This window comes from Ovis canadensis, chromosome 12, assembly GCF_042477335.2.
Source record: "Ovis canadensis isolate MfBH-ARS-UI-01 breed Bighorn chromosome 12, ARS-UI_OviCan_v2, whole genome shotgun sequence".
Taxonomy (NCBI): domain Eukaryota; kingdom Metazoa; phylum Chordata; class Mammalia; order Artiodactyla; family Bovidae; genus Ovis; species Ovis canadensis.
In genome coordinates, this window is record NC_091256.1 from 38,345,762 (window position 1) to 38,357,811 (window position 12,050).

Genomic DNA, 12,050 nt, shown 5'->3' on the forward strand with positions numbered 1-12,050 from the left:
CACCTTTCCTCTCCGAAGGTCCAGCCCAGTGATGTTTCTAGGGTAGTTAAAGCCCCCTCTGCCTTAGCTCTGTTTGCTTAATTGCAAGTAGAACGGCAGTACTTTTGTTCAGCATCTGTTCTTTGAGTTTATTTGGACCCATCACTTCACACAGTTGTCACAACAGCCCTTTGGAGTAGGCAGTTTCAGCCCCATTTTACAGATGTGGAAGTTGGGGTTCAGAGAGGTTAATGGCTGATTCAAAGAAGCTCAGTCCCTGAGCCACTCAGCCACCCTGCCACCCTTGCCTTCACTTAATGATGTCACCTGGGAACAAGGCACAGCAAAAGCAAATAGGTTTTGAAATGTGCTCCCAGGAAGAGGAGCGGTGAGTGGCCTGGAGGGCTGTGAGCTGGCAGATGTCATTGAATCTGGCTTGTGATTTCCTCTCAGCACAGCGTAGATGACAGATAATGTCAGCGCAGTCCTCTGAAGGGGATGAAGAGGGAACTGAAATACCAGCTCCGGGAGCTGCTGCGTTACAGGGATGCTCTTCAAAGGCGGTGTGATTAAGCCCGTCACACCCCTCGTCTGGCCCTCCATTTCCCTCGAGGACCACGGTGGGACCCAGAGCCTCACAGGAGCCATTAATTTGCACCCGGCTTCCTGATTCCCTCACCAGACTGACAAAAAAGCAGCTGCAGAGCGATTTCAGCTGCACTGTGTTCTCTGGCTTTGAATGAGGTGCTGGCTGAGACGCTGGGGGCAGTGTCTTTGTAAGGGCCAGACAGATGGACAGCCTCAGGGGCAGGACTCACCTCCTGCCTGACCACTTCCCGAGGTCTCACCCAGCACAGCCGGAGTCTCTTGCTTCCTGTGAGCACAGCTGGTTCACGCTGTGCCAAGGCGATGTTTTGAAGCTGACACCAAGTCTGCGTTTGCCCCCTCCTCCCACCGCTGTCTGGGTTCACCCCGTTTCCCTCTGGAGCAGCTCTCTCCCTGCAGGGGCCAATGTTCTTTTTGTTGTTCTCGTCCTTCTCTCAAGGAGAAAATTACCTGTAAACTCCTCCACGCTCAAGTGGGAATGTGATGTCCCTTCCAGAGTACCGGGGATTTAAAAAGAGGGTCTGGGAGGAGGATAATCCAAAATGACTTAATGTTTAATCCAAAGTAATGAATATGTATGGTAGAATTGTGGTACAACACTTGGAGGCAGAGATACAACTGACGTCCACACACACCTGTGCCCCTAGTGATGCCCAGATCTGTACACATAGCAGAACACCCCCCCAACCTGCCCACAACACAGACCACCCCTCACCCACCCACATCCCTGGAGAAAGGAGGCTCTTCCTGGTACCTCCCAAGTGACACGGTTTCCTTCTACCAGGGCACCTGTGTGTGGGGCGAATGTGACGCTGGTGGGTCTGCGTATTCGGGTGTTACCACCTGCTGGAAGACAGTGGTTGAGCCACTGGTTAGTGATTCCTGGGCTGTATTTTGGGCAGTGATTCTGGCAGAATGCAGATGACTGCTTGGCAGCGATTCCTCAGAGGGAAGCCTGGCATCAGGAAGACTCAGCCCTGATGACTTCCCATGTCCCTCCCAGGTCTCAGAGCCGATGACGGCGTGTCTGCTCTCCCTGCAGGTATTTCCACTGTCCAGCAGACAGCTCCGAGCTCGCCTATGACCCACCAGTGGTCATGAACGCAGACACCTTGAGTTACTGTCAGAAGGAGGCGTGGTGTAAGCTGGCCTTCTATCTCCTCTCCTTCTTCTACTACCTTTACTGGTGAGTTTCTGCTCCTCTTGGTGGATTTGACTCCTGTAGCAAGTGGAGGGGTTATCAGGCCTTTGAGCATTGGAGTCCTGGCCTGTCAGGGACGGTTGGAGCCATCGAACGGTTTCTGTATGAAGGAGAGGGAGGGGCACAAGGTCCTACCTTGCCGGCTGACAGGTGTAGCCTTTGAGCTACACAGTGAAAACACATTCTGCCAACCCCTCTTAGGAGATTGTTGGTAAAGTGCACTTGGTTACTCCTCCGTAGGGCTCCCTGCCCCCAGCAGCTCCACAGCTCAGACAGTCAGGTCACCAGTGGCCGCGGATGCATAGCCTTATCGCCCCTTGCCCCCTAGTCTCATGTGAAAGCATTCTTGGGGACCATAACAGAGACCCCCTGGGGCAGTCACGCTTCACAAATGGGCATTTTGGGTCCTTAAATGCTTATACTCACAATTCTCCCAATATTATGCAACACCACTCTAATTAAATAAAACATGCTGACTTTGTAACTCTGTTTCAAGAGTCTCCCCTCTTTTCACTTCACTTCTGAGTAGAATATCCTAATGAAGTGAATAGCTATAAACAGAGTGTCTTGTGGTTTGATACCCCAGGAAGTACCTTTTCTGAAAATGTCTCCTCCTCCTTCCTGTTCCTTTTTGGGCTCATCCCTGAGGTGTCTCACCTGTCACTTTGCTCTCCTGTCCCTATCTGCACCAGGCCACAATATCTCCAGGTACCCAGCGCTATCCTCAAAGTGGTCTGGTCGGCAGTAGCCGGGCGAGGAAGAGGGGCCTGCCTTGGAGTTTGAGTTAGGCTGGGGGCAGGCGGAAAGCAGCTGCATTTACCCAGTATTTAAACAACCCAATCAAAAAGTGGGCAGAAGACCCAAACAGACATTTCTCCAAAGAAAACATACAGATGGCCAATAAACACATGAAAAGATGCTCAGCATCACTCATTATTAGAGAAATGCAAATCAACACTATGATGAGGTGTCTCCTCACACTGGTCAGAATGGCCATCACTGAAAATCTACAAACAGTAAATGCTGCAGAAGATGTGGAGAAAAGGGAACCCTCTTGCGCTGTTGGTGGGAATGTAAATTGATATACCCACTATGGAGAACAGCGTGGAGATTCCTTAAAAAACCAGCACTAAAACTATCAAATGACCCAACAATCCCACTATTGCACATATATACCCTGAGGAAACCATAACTGAAAGAGGCGCATGTACCCCAATGTTCATTGCAGCACTATTCACAGTAGCCAGGACATGGAAGCAACCTAGACGTCCATCAACAGACGAATGGATAAAGAAGTTGTGGTACATATACACAACGGAATATTACTCAGCCATGAAAAGGAATGCATTTGAGTCCGCTCGGATGAGGTGAACGAACCTGGAGCGTACTGTACTGTGTGAAGTAGGTCAGAAAGAGAAAAACAAATATTGTATATGAATGCATATATGTGGAATTTAGAAAGATGGTTCACATTTGCAGGGCGGCAGTGGGCACCCAGACATAGAATAGACTTGTGGACACAATGAGGGAAGGAGAGGGAGAGACGAAAGAGCAAAACTGAAACACGTACATTATCATATATAAAATAGACAGCCAGTGGGAATTTGCTATATGACACATGGAGCTCAAACCCAGTGCTCTCTGACAACCTCAATGGGTGGAATGGGGTAGGAGGGGAGTTCAAAAGGGAGGGGACATATGCATACCTATGACTGATTCATTCATGTTGATGTATGGCAGAAACTAACACAACATTGTAAAGCAATTATCCTCCAATTAAAAATTTTAAAAAAGCCAAGCCATGCTTTGAGCTAAGAGCTTGACGTATATTGCCTAGTGTATGAGCTAAATGCTATCACTGCCCTCTTGTTGACAATGAGGAAACTGAGTCTGAGACATTAAGTCATTTTCCCAGGTCACAGCTCGTAGTGACAAAGCTGGAAGTCCCTCTCAAGTTGAGTCCCAAAGACCAAGCTCTTAACTGGTGGCTCTTAGAAAATCTTTGTTGTTGTTTAGTTGCTCACTTGTGCTCGACTCTTTGTGACCCCATGGACTGCAGCACGCCAGGCTTCCCTGTCCTTCACCATCTCCCGGAGTTTGCTCATACTCATGTCCATTGAGTCAATGATACCATCCAACCATCTCATCCTCTATCACCCTTTTCTCCTCCTTCCTTCAATCTTTCCTAGCATTAGGGTCTTTATCAACGAATTGGCTCTTCCCATCAGGTGGCCAAAGCATTGGAGCTTCAGCATCAGTCCTTCCAGTGAATATTCAGGGTTGATTTCCTTTAGGGAAACCTTTAGAAAAGTCTTTTATCGAAATGTGGTCTTTGGATCTTCTGCCTTAGGATCAGGGGGTGAGGAGGGTATGCTTTTTAACAAGCAGATTCTTGGTCTCAGGTCTGCTTATTCAGAATTGCAGGGCTATGCATCATCCGGGAGATGCTGCTTGTCCACCTCCTCTCCTCTCTGCATCCCCAGGGTCCAGAAGACTCAGAAGCACCACATCTATAACTTCTGGAATAACTCAGCCCTGGAGGTGATTCAGAATATTCTACCACATTCTCTCTCTCTCTCTCTCTTTTTTTTTTTTTTACCACATTCTTGTTGGAGTCAAGGGTTGGTTCAGGCTCAGGGTGACACTTCTATCCTCTTCCTGGATGGAATGTCCTGGTACATTGCCTATTTCAATTTGCAAGGAGCCTAAGGGTCTCTGAAGCCTCTCTGGAGCTTTCCAAGGTGCCCAGCAGATTGGCCCAAGTGTCTTAAGGAAAGCTGGCTCAGACTGCTTTTTATCTTGGGAAGCCTGCAGAAGGTGACTCAAGGTTTCATGGGCTTAGCGATTTGCTCACCTTGGGCTAACAGGGAAGTTAGGTTTCCTCACTGGAGTGTGCTCAGCTTCTTTGTGGGGCTGCGGGCAGTCCCTGCTGCTGAGTCATAGGTGAGGGGCCTGTCCCCAGAGACAGTGTTGTCCCTCTTCAAAGCCAGCAGAACAAGGAAAGAACTTTCCCCTGATCCTTCCCTGTTCACTGGGGATCCGCTTTAGTCTGGATGGCAGATCAAGCTCCCTCATTTCAGTTTTGTTGCAGTAACTGCTGGAACCTAAGGTGCTGGAGGGAAGAAGGCATAGGAGTCCTCATGACTTTGCTCTCTGTCTGCTGAGCTGTGGGGGCAGTCCTGGGGCTCCTGCCTGTTAGATGGCTGTGATCATCCTGTAACTGACCATGTTCCAGACATTCTGTCTGTCTGTCCTTTAGTTTAGTTTGACTCTGCCTTTATGTTATATTCGTTATGACTTTGTTTCCAAAACAAAAGGGGAAATAACTGCTTCTCCCGCCTCACTGTGACCCAGGGTGGCAATCAGGGTCCTGCCTTCTTTGTTAAATCTGACTTCTTGGTACTCTTCAGAGCTCCTCACAGACCCTGTTTCTCATACCTCAGGGGCTCCCAGCTCCTTAGATCCAGGGCTTGTGGTGAGCACAGGACTGTCAGCCCAGGCCACTCTCACAGGGACAGAAGGGGACCCACGGGCACGGAGAGCTGCTTCTGAGTCGAGCACAATGATGGACTCGAGTGACAGCCACTGGGAACCCTTTAAAGGAGGGGGTTTGGATTTTACAGTTTGAGGTTCCCGATGGGTTCCTAACAACATCATGGAGATTAAGAAATGTGTCGAAGGTCCTAACTGACAGTTAGTAGTTGACCCCAGAGCCTGACTCTGCCCCGTATGCCATGTGAACCACCCCAGCATCCAGTGCCACCCCCTCCTCAGGTTGCCTTGTGGAGCAGGAGACCTTTGCAGGTTACATGGGATGGGGGTTGTGCACGTGTGCTAAGTCACTTCCATCGTGTCTGATTCTTTGCAAGCCTATGGATCATAACCCACCAGGCCCCTCTGTCCGTGGGGATTCTCCAGGCAAGAATACTGGAGTGGGTTGCCATGTCCTCCTCCAGGAGGTCTTCCTAACCCAGGGGTCAAACCAGAGTCCCTTTCAACTCCTGCATTGGTAGGTGGATTCCTTACCACTAGCGCCACCCAGGAAACCCCAGGATAGGGACTACTTAATATTAATACTTTTTTTCTCCTTTGCTTTTCACTTCCCTTCTTTTCACAGCTATTTGTAAAGCCTACTCAGACAGCCATTTTGCTTTTTTGCATTTCTTTTTCTTGGGGATGGTCTTGACCCCTGTCTCCTGTACAATGTCATGAACCTCCATCCATAATTCATCAGGCACTCTGTCTATCAGATCTAGTTCCTTAAATCTATTTCTCACTTCCACTGTATAACTGTAAGGAATTTGATTTAGGTCATACCTGAATGGTCTAGTGGTTTTCTCCACTTTCTTCAATTTCAGTCTGAATTTGGCAATAAGGAGTTCTTGATCTGAGCCACAGTCAGCTCCTGGTCTTCTTTTTGCTGACTGTATAGAGCTTCTCCATCTTTGGCTGCAAAGAATATAATCAATCTGATTTTGATGTCAACCATCTGGTGATGTCCATGTGTAGAGTCTTCTCTTGTGTTGTTGGAAGAGGGTATTTGCTATGACCAGTGTGTTCTTTTGGCAGAACTCTATTAGCCTTTCTCTGCTTCATTCTGTACTCCAAGGCCAAATTTGCCTGTTACTCAAGGTGTTTCTTGACTTCCTACTTTTGCATTCCAATCTCCTATAATGAAAAGGACATCTTTTTGGGTGTTAGTTCTAGACAATCTTGTAGATTCTGGGCTCCAAAATCACTGCAGATAGTGATTGCAGCCATGAAATTAAAAGACGCTCACTCCTTGGAAGGAAAGTTATGACCAACCTAGAGAGCATATTGAAAAGCAGAGACATTACTTTGTCAACAAAAGTCCATCTAGTCAAGGCTATGGTTTTTCCAGTAGTCATGTATGGATGTGAGAGTTGAACTAAAGAAAGCTGAGTGCCGAAGAATTGATGTTTTGAACTGTGGTGTTGGAGAAGACTCTTGAGAGTCCCTTAGACTGCAAGGAGATCCAACCAGTTCATCCTAGAGGAAATCAGCCCTGAATATTCATTGGAAGGACTGATGCTGAAGGTGAAACTCCAATATTTTGGCCACCTGATGCAAAGATCTGACTCATTTGAAAAGACCCTGATGCTGGGAAAGATTGAGGGCAGGAGGAGAAGGGGACAACAGAGGATGAGATGGTTGGATGGCATCACCGACTCAATGGACATGGGTTTAGGTGAACTCCAGGAGTTGGTAATGGACAAGGACGCCTGGTGTGCTGCGGTTCATGGGGTTGCAAAGAGCTGGACACAACTGAGCGACTGAACTGACTGAATATTAATACTAATGCTAATATTAAAATCAAAATTAATAGAAACTGGTTAGTCCAGTGTGGATTCTGCCTGTTCAGCATAAAGTCCTTTTCAAATTAAGGGTGTAAACCAGAATGGTACTAATACCTAAATAGCACCACCCTGCTAACCAGTTACTCTGGGTTGTGCCTGCCTCCCCTTCTGTTCGTTTCTCTCACTCTGGGTATGTTATTTATGATGTACTTGATGCCAGAGACTTCATCTGTTTCATTCACCTCTGTATCTGTAGTGCCCTGGTTGTGCCCAGCACATAGTAGGTGCTCGCCCAATCCTTATTGTTGCTACAGCTTAACTGTTGCTACAGCTTAACTGTACCCTCCCTCAATGCAGTGGATAGGGCTGTATACTCCATCAGTTTCCCAGCACTGAGAATAGGGACTGGCACTCAGGAGACACTCAGTAAATATTGAATGAACGCAGGAAGGAAAGTGAGTGAACAGATAACTGTGAGGCTCAATGTTATAGTGGAAGGAGCACTGGCTTTGGTATTGGGACGTGGCTCCTCGCCTTGCTCTGTGACCTTGAGTGATCCACTTTTCATCCCCGTATTTCCCCGTGTCAGATAAGACTGCTGTAGCTCCAGGCCTGACCGGTGAGGCTCTGTGAGCATAAAGTGTACCAGATTCTCAAAGGCAGAACTTGAGCTCCTCAGAAGGGCCCTGATGGGGCTTTGCAGCTGGAGGTTAGAAGCAGAATTCTTCAGTTTCATTGTCTTTGGTTTTGTTTCTTAGATTTTCCTTTTTTCTCTCTATATTGTAAAAGAGTTGTTTTTCTTGCTGCCAGATAGAGTGTATATTTTGGTACAGAATCTTCTTCCTTGCTGCAGAATTAGCTTGCAGCCCTTTCTAAGGGCACAGGGATGCGTGACCCCCTCCTCCGTCGTGTTGGAACACCACCGTAGGACGCGTGCTCTTAATGCATGTTTAATGCCTGGGCTTTGTTAAAAACAAGAGGGCCAGGGAATTAACCAGCTACGAATTCATTTAGTTTGTGAGCCCAGAGGGCCTGTGTTCACACACACGTCCCTACAGTCATGATGGTGAGCTTCTCCCCAGCACTGACATATTAACCAGCATAATCTCGGAGCCCCTGGACATGGCCATCACATATGCATGTGGCAGCTGGTGGCATAAAGAATCCATGGCACCCTGGACCCCTGGGGACCTGCCCTGCAATTGCAGAAAAGAGGAATAGCAGCCCTAATTATTATCCTGTTGAGAATAATGAGAGATGCTCAGAGCAGTCATATCTCTCATCCAAGGGGAACAGTGTGGCCTCGTAACAGTGGTTACATGAGGTGGGAAGTAGAAGAGGGAAGAGTTTGGGGAGCAGATAAGTTGCTTTAATGACAGGAATGAGAAAGAAGCCAGGCGTCTGGCTTATGGAAGGTGCCTTTTTTAAGGGCTGTCTAAGTCCTTTGAGGGCTCCCACTAATGCCGTCTTTTTTCCTCTTCTTTTTGCATCCAGCATGATCTACACTTTAGTGAGCTCTTAACTCGAAGACCACGCACATCCACAGAGACTGAGATGGGAGAGGCCCGAGGCTGTGTGGCCCATCCTGCTGGTGACGGGAGCAGAGACCAGTGTGGGGACGTGACAGACAGAGATGGGCAGATACTCGGAATTGGGGGCCGGAAGCAGGCAGCAGCCAGCGGCCGAGCCAGCCTGCTGTCACACGTGTTGTCGCCCTGTGTACCAGTCTTCCGCGTTCGCACCCCGCACTTGGCCTGTAGATCCCTTCTGGGCAGCAGGGGCACGTGGGGTGATGAAACACCAAACCTCTTCTGAACGAGAATTGCTGCTTCCTGGATCCCCTTTATTGAAAGTCTCCCTGAAGTTCATGCTGCGTTCCTGGTCTGTGGGTGTGATGGCTGGAAGGCTGGAGGGTGCCCTCTGAGGAACTGGGTGACCCAGAGTCAAGGCTGCGTCTGTAGGACCGATTGAAGATCTCAAGGATGTCACGGGCTTACCTGAGACTCTCGCGTTTCTTCCAAGCCCTGGCCACGCCCTTCACTTCGATGGGCGGGGCCTGGAAAGTGTGCGGACTTGCCTTGGACTGTAACCAGCCTTGAGTCTGCAAGGGTGTCTATTTTTCTGCTCTGCTTTGTAAGAGCCCAGTGATGTTGGGAACTGAGTTTGGGACGGTATGTTGGTAAAGAATTATGGCCAAAGTCAGGAGTGGGGGCTGGGAAGTGGGAAGGGGGGAATTGTAGGAAAAAATGATTTTTTAAAATACTGATGACATGTTCAAAGTGTTAATTCTTCGCCACCACAAACTGTACAGTTTTGTTGTCATCCCAAACCATCACAGGGCCATTGAAGGCGAGTCAATTAATCAACACTAGTCAAAACTACTAACTTTTAAGGCTTCCCAAACAGTCCTGAGGCTAGAAAGAGCTGGTGTGGCAGTTCTGTGCCGTGGCATCTGGCCGCTGAGAAGTGAGACGACAGTACTACAGCTTCAGTGATGCTGATGCATCACTCGTGCTGTCTGGTTCAACACGAGGACATTAGTTCATTTAGAATTATCCATTCGACATTCTCTCCTTCTTGTGTAGGAGTTGTACTCGGGGTTGTAAATAATAAGGCTGAGATTTTTATTATGTTTAAATTGGGCACCATGATTTTGACCTTATTCCCAAACTTCCCTTCTTTTCTTGTGTTTGACATACACAGGCTATTTATACATGTACCAGCTTCCATCCGAAGTCTGTGACTCAGGTTTATGAATGGTGTTTGTGTAACATGTATTCTGTGTTTAAAACGCTGCGATTGCTTGAGTGTCTCGCCTACCTGGCTGTCTCATTTTAAACCCATTACAGGCTGGCTTCATCTCTATATAAATGGTAAACTAGTAGGTGGAGAAAGCAAAGTTTCAAAAAGACATGTTGCTTCTAAAAATTCTACAGAAAACAAAATGCAGATTTCTGCTTTGAGGTTGAAGGTATGAAACCAGAGGATTCAAGGCAATATTTTTGGGATCAGGCTTCCCCTTGGCTGAGAGAGTTCCCTTTAGGGCTGGTTAGTATCATTTCTGATTCAATTCCTGAGATAACCGGCTACCTTCAACCAGAGAAACCAGTCCTGGGTTCCAGGCTGCAGACAGCAAATCTGACCCTACTGCCATCTTGCAAATGCAACTGAGAGCAGAGGACAAATGATCCGGGAGTTGTTGTTTGTTTTTATACTTTGCCTCTTTCCAAAGCAATTTGAAATGACATAATAGCAGATATAGATGTGAAAAGACTGTTAAAATGTAAATAGCAACGTCCAACTTAAAAAGGAGGAGGACACACAGATATGGAGCTTCCTGAGGGACTCTGTTTACTGGGATTGAGAGTGTTTCTGGGATTGAGCGTTAAATATGATATCGTTTCTCTTAACAGTAAATAATAACAATTCACATTTTCATAGTGTTTTTCATTTTACAGACTGTTTTTACATCTCATTTGACTTTTCCTCACATTCCTATGATGTTGATATGATTCTTTTTCCCATTTTCTAAGTGAGGAGACTGAGGTTCAGAGAGGGTAACTGTCTTACCTGTAGTCACACAACAGTCCCAGACCTGCCTTTGACCCCGGGTTGTCTGACCTTAAACCCCATGTTCTTTTCATCACACCTGAGAGCTGGGAAGGTAGCTAGGATCCTATTAAGGTTTGATTAACATTAACTTTCTGAGAGAAGGAGAAGATTTTTAAAACAGAGTTATAGAGGAAGCACCTGATTTTCTTTTTTTTTCATGGGCCAGCCTCAGACTTGCTTTATTGTGGGCAGTTCTTCTCTAAGGTGGTTGTCTAAAAGCTTGTAAATCTTCAAATGTCTCTTGGGAAATTCTTATGTTTATGAAAGAGAAATATACAAATATTTCTCCCCCACGAGTTGTGACTGAGAAGAAATTCCAGTGGTTATTGGGAGTTTAAGCCAATTTTCAATTCCTGGGAGAAGTTAATTATGGTAAGAATCAGAGTAAAGTACACAGTTGGTGGAGCCATTTTGTGTGCTGAGCTTTATGCAAGACCTCTCCCAACTCTCACAGTGATCCTACAAGGCAGATTACGTGTTCTCAACCCCCAGTTTACAGGTCAGGAAAACAGGGAGGCTCAGGGCAAATGAATCTTTCTTGGGTGAACAGCCAGACCAGAGCTTAAGGCTACGAATAAATGGCCAGATAATAGCAACAGCTTAGTAATTGAGGAGTTGGGCATTATACTATAAATTTCATGTGCTTCTATCTGATCCTTAGGAGAAAACCATGATGTCGATATTATCTCTGCTTTATTGATGAAAAATGTCCAGAAGATGAATCACTTGCAGAGACCCAGAGCTATTTAATAGTAAGGGGCGTGTCTATAGCCACAGTTGGAATTGAAGCCCAGGTCTGCCTCTTCTTGCATAGTTTTTCCTTCTTGAGTATCTTTGTCACTTGTCGTTTATCACACAGAAATGACCGAAAGGAGGATGGAGGGTGAAGTGGGAGAAGCAGCACCCTGGATCAGTCACAAAGGGAATGTCACCCTTGGGTGATGGAGAGCTCTTCCTTCCAAGCATGTGTCTGAGCATCAAGGAGGAGGGGCACAGACATCACAGGGGGGCATCCATGCTGACCTGGTGCCCGTTGCCTTAGGGAGGCAGGGCCGTAGGCTTGGTGTGGCTGTGCCCTAAGGGTCAGAGTGGGACCTGGTGGGGGAGGGGGGTCATTTAAGTTTACTTTTCACTTTCATTAATGAAGGGAACAGTGGCACCCTCTGCACTGACATTATAAAGATTAAATGAGTTCACATCTGCAGAGAATCTAGAAGAGTGCCCGGCACATGGTAAACACAACTCTTTGTAGGAGGTGGGTCTTGCTCGCCATCCTTTTCTCTGCCTCGTGCCCACCCAGGTCAAGGTCCTCCAATGGGAGGGAAGTAAGCTGG

At 47.2% G+C, this 12,050-nt stretch overlaps 1 protein-coding gene across 3 annotated transcripts in view; it reads left to right on the forward strand.

The window, feature by feature from the left end:
• Nucleotides 1-10,534, forward strand: part of CNIH3 (cornichon family AMPA receptor auxiliary protein 3) — a 150,619-nt gene extending 140,085 nt beyond the window's left edge. For all 3 annotated transcript variants that reach the window (XM_069545440.1, XM_069545439.1, XM_069545441.1), the window contains exons 5-6: nt 1,628-1,771; nt 8,599-10,534. In XM_069545440.1, coding sequence (XP_069401541.1) covers nt 1,628-1,771; nt 8,599-8,626 — 172 coding nt within the window. In that variant the 3' untranslated portion in view covers nt 8,627-10,534. The remainder of the gene's footprint in view (nt 1-1,627; nt 1,772-8,598) is intronic.
• Nucleotides 10,535-12,050: the final 1,516 nt, after the last annotated feature.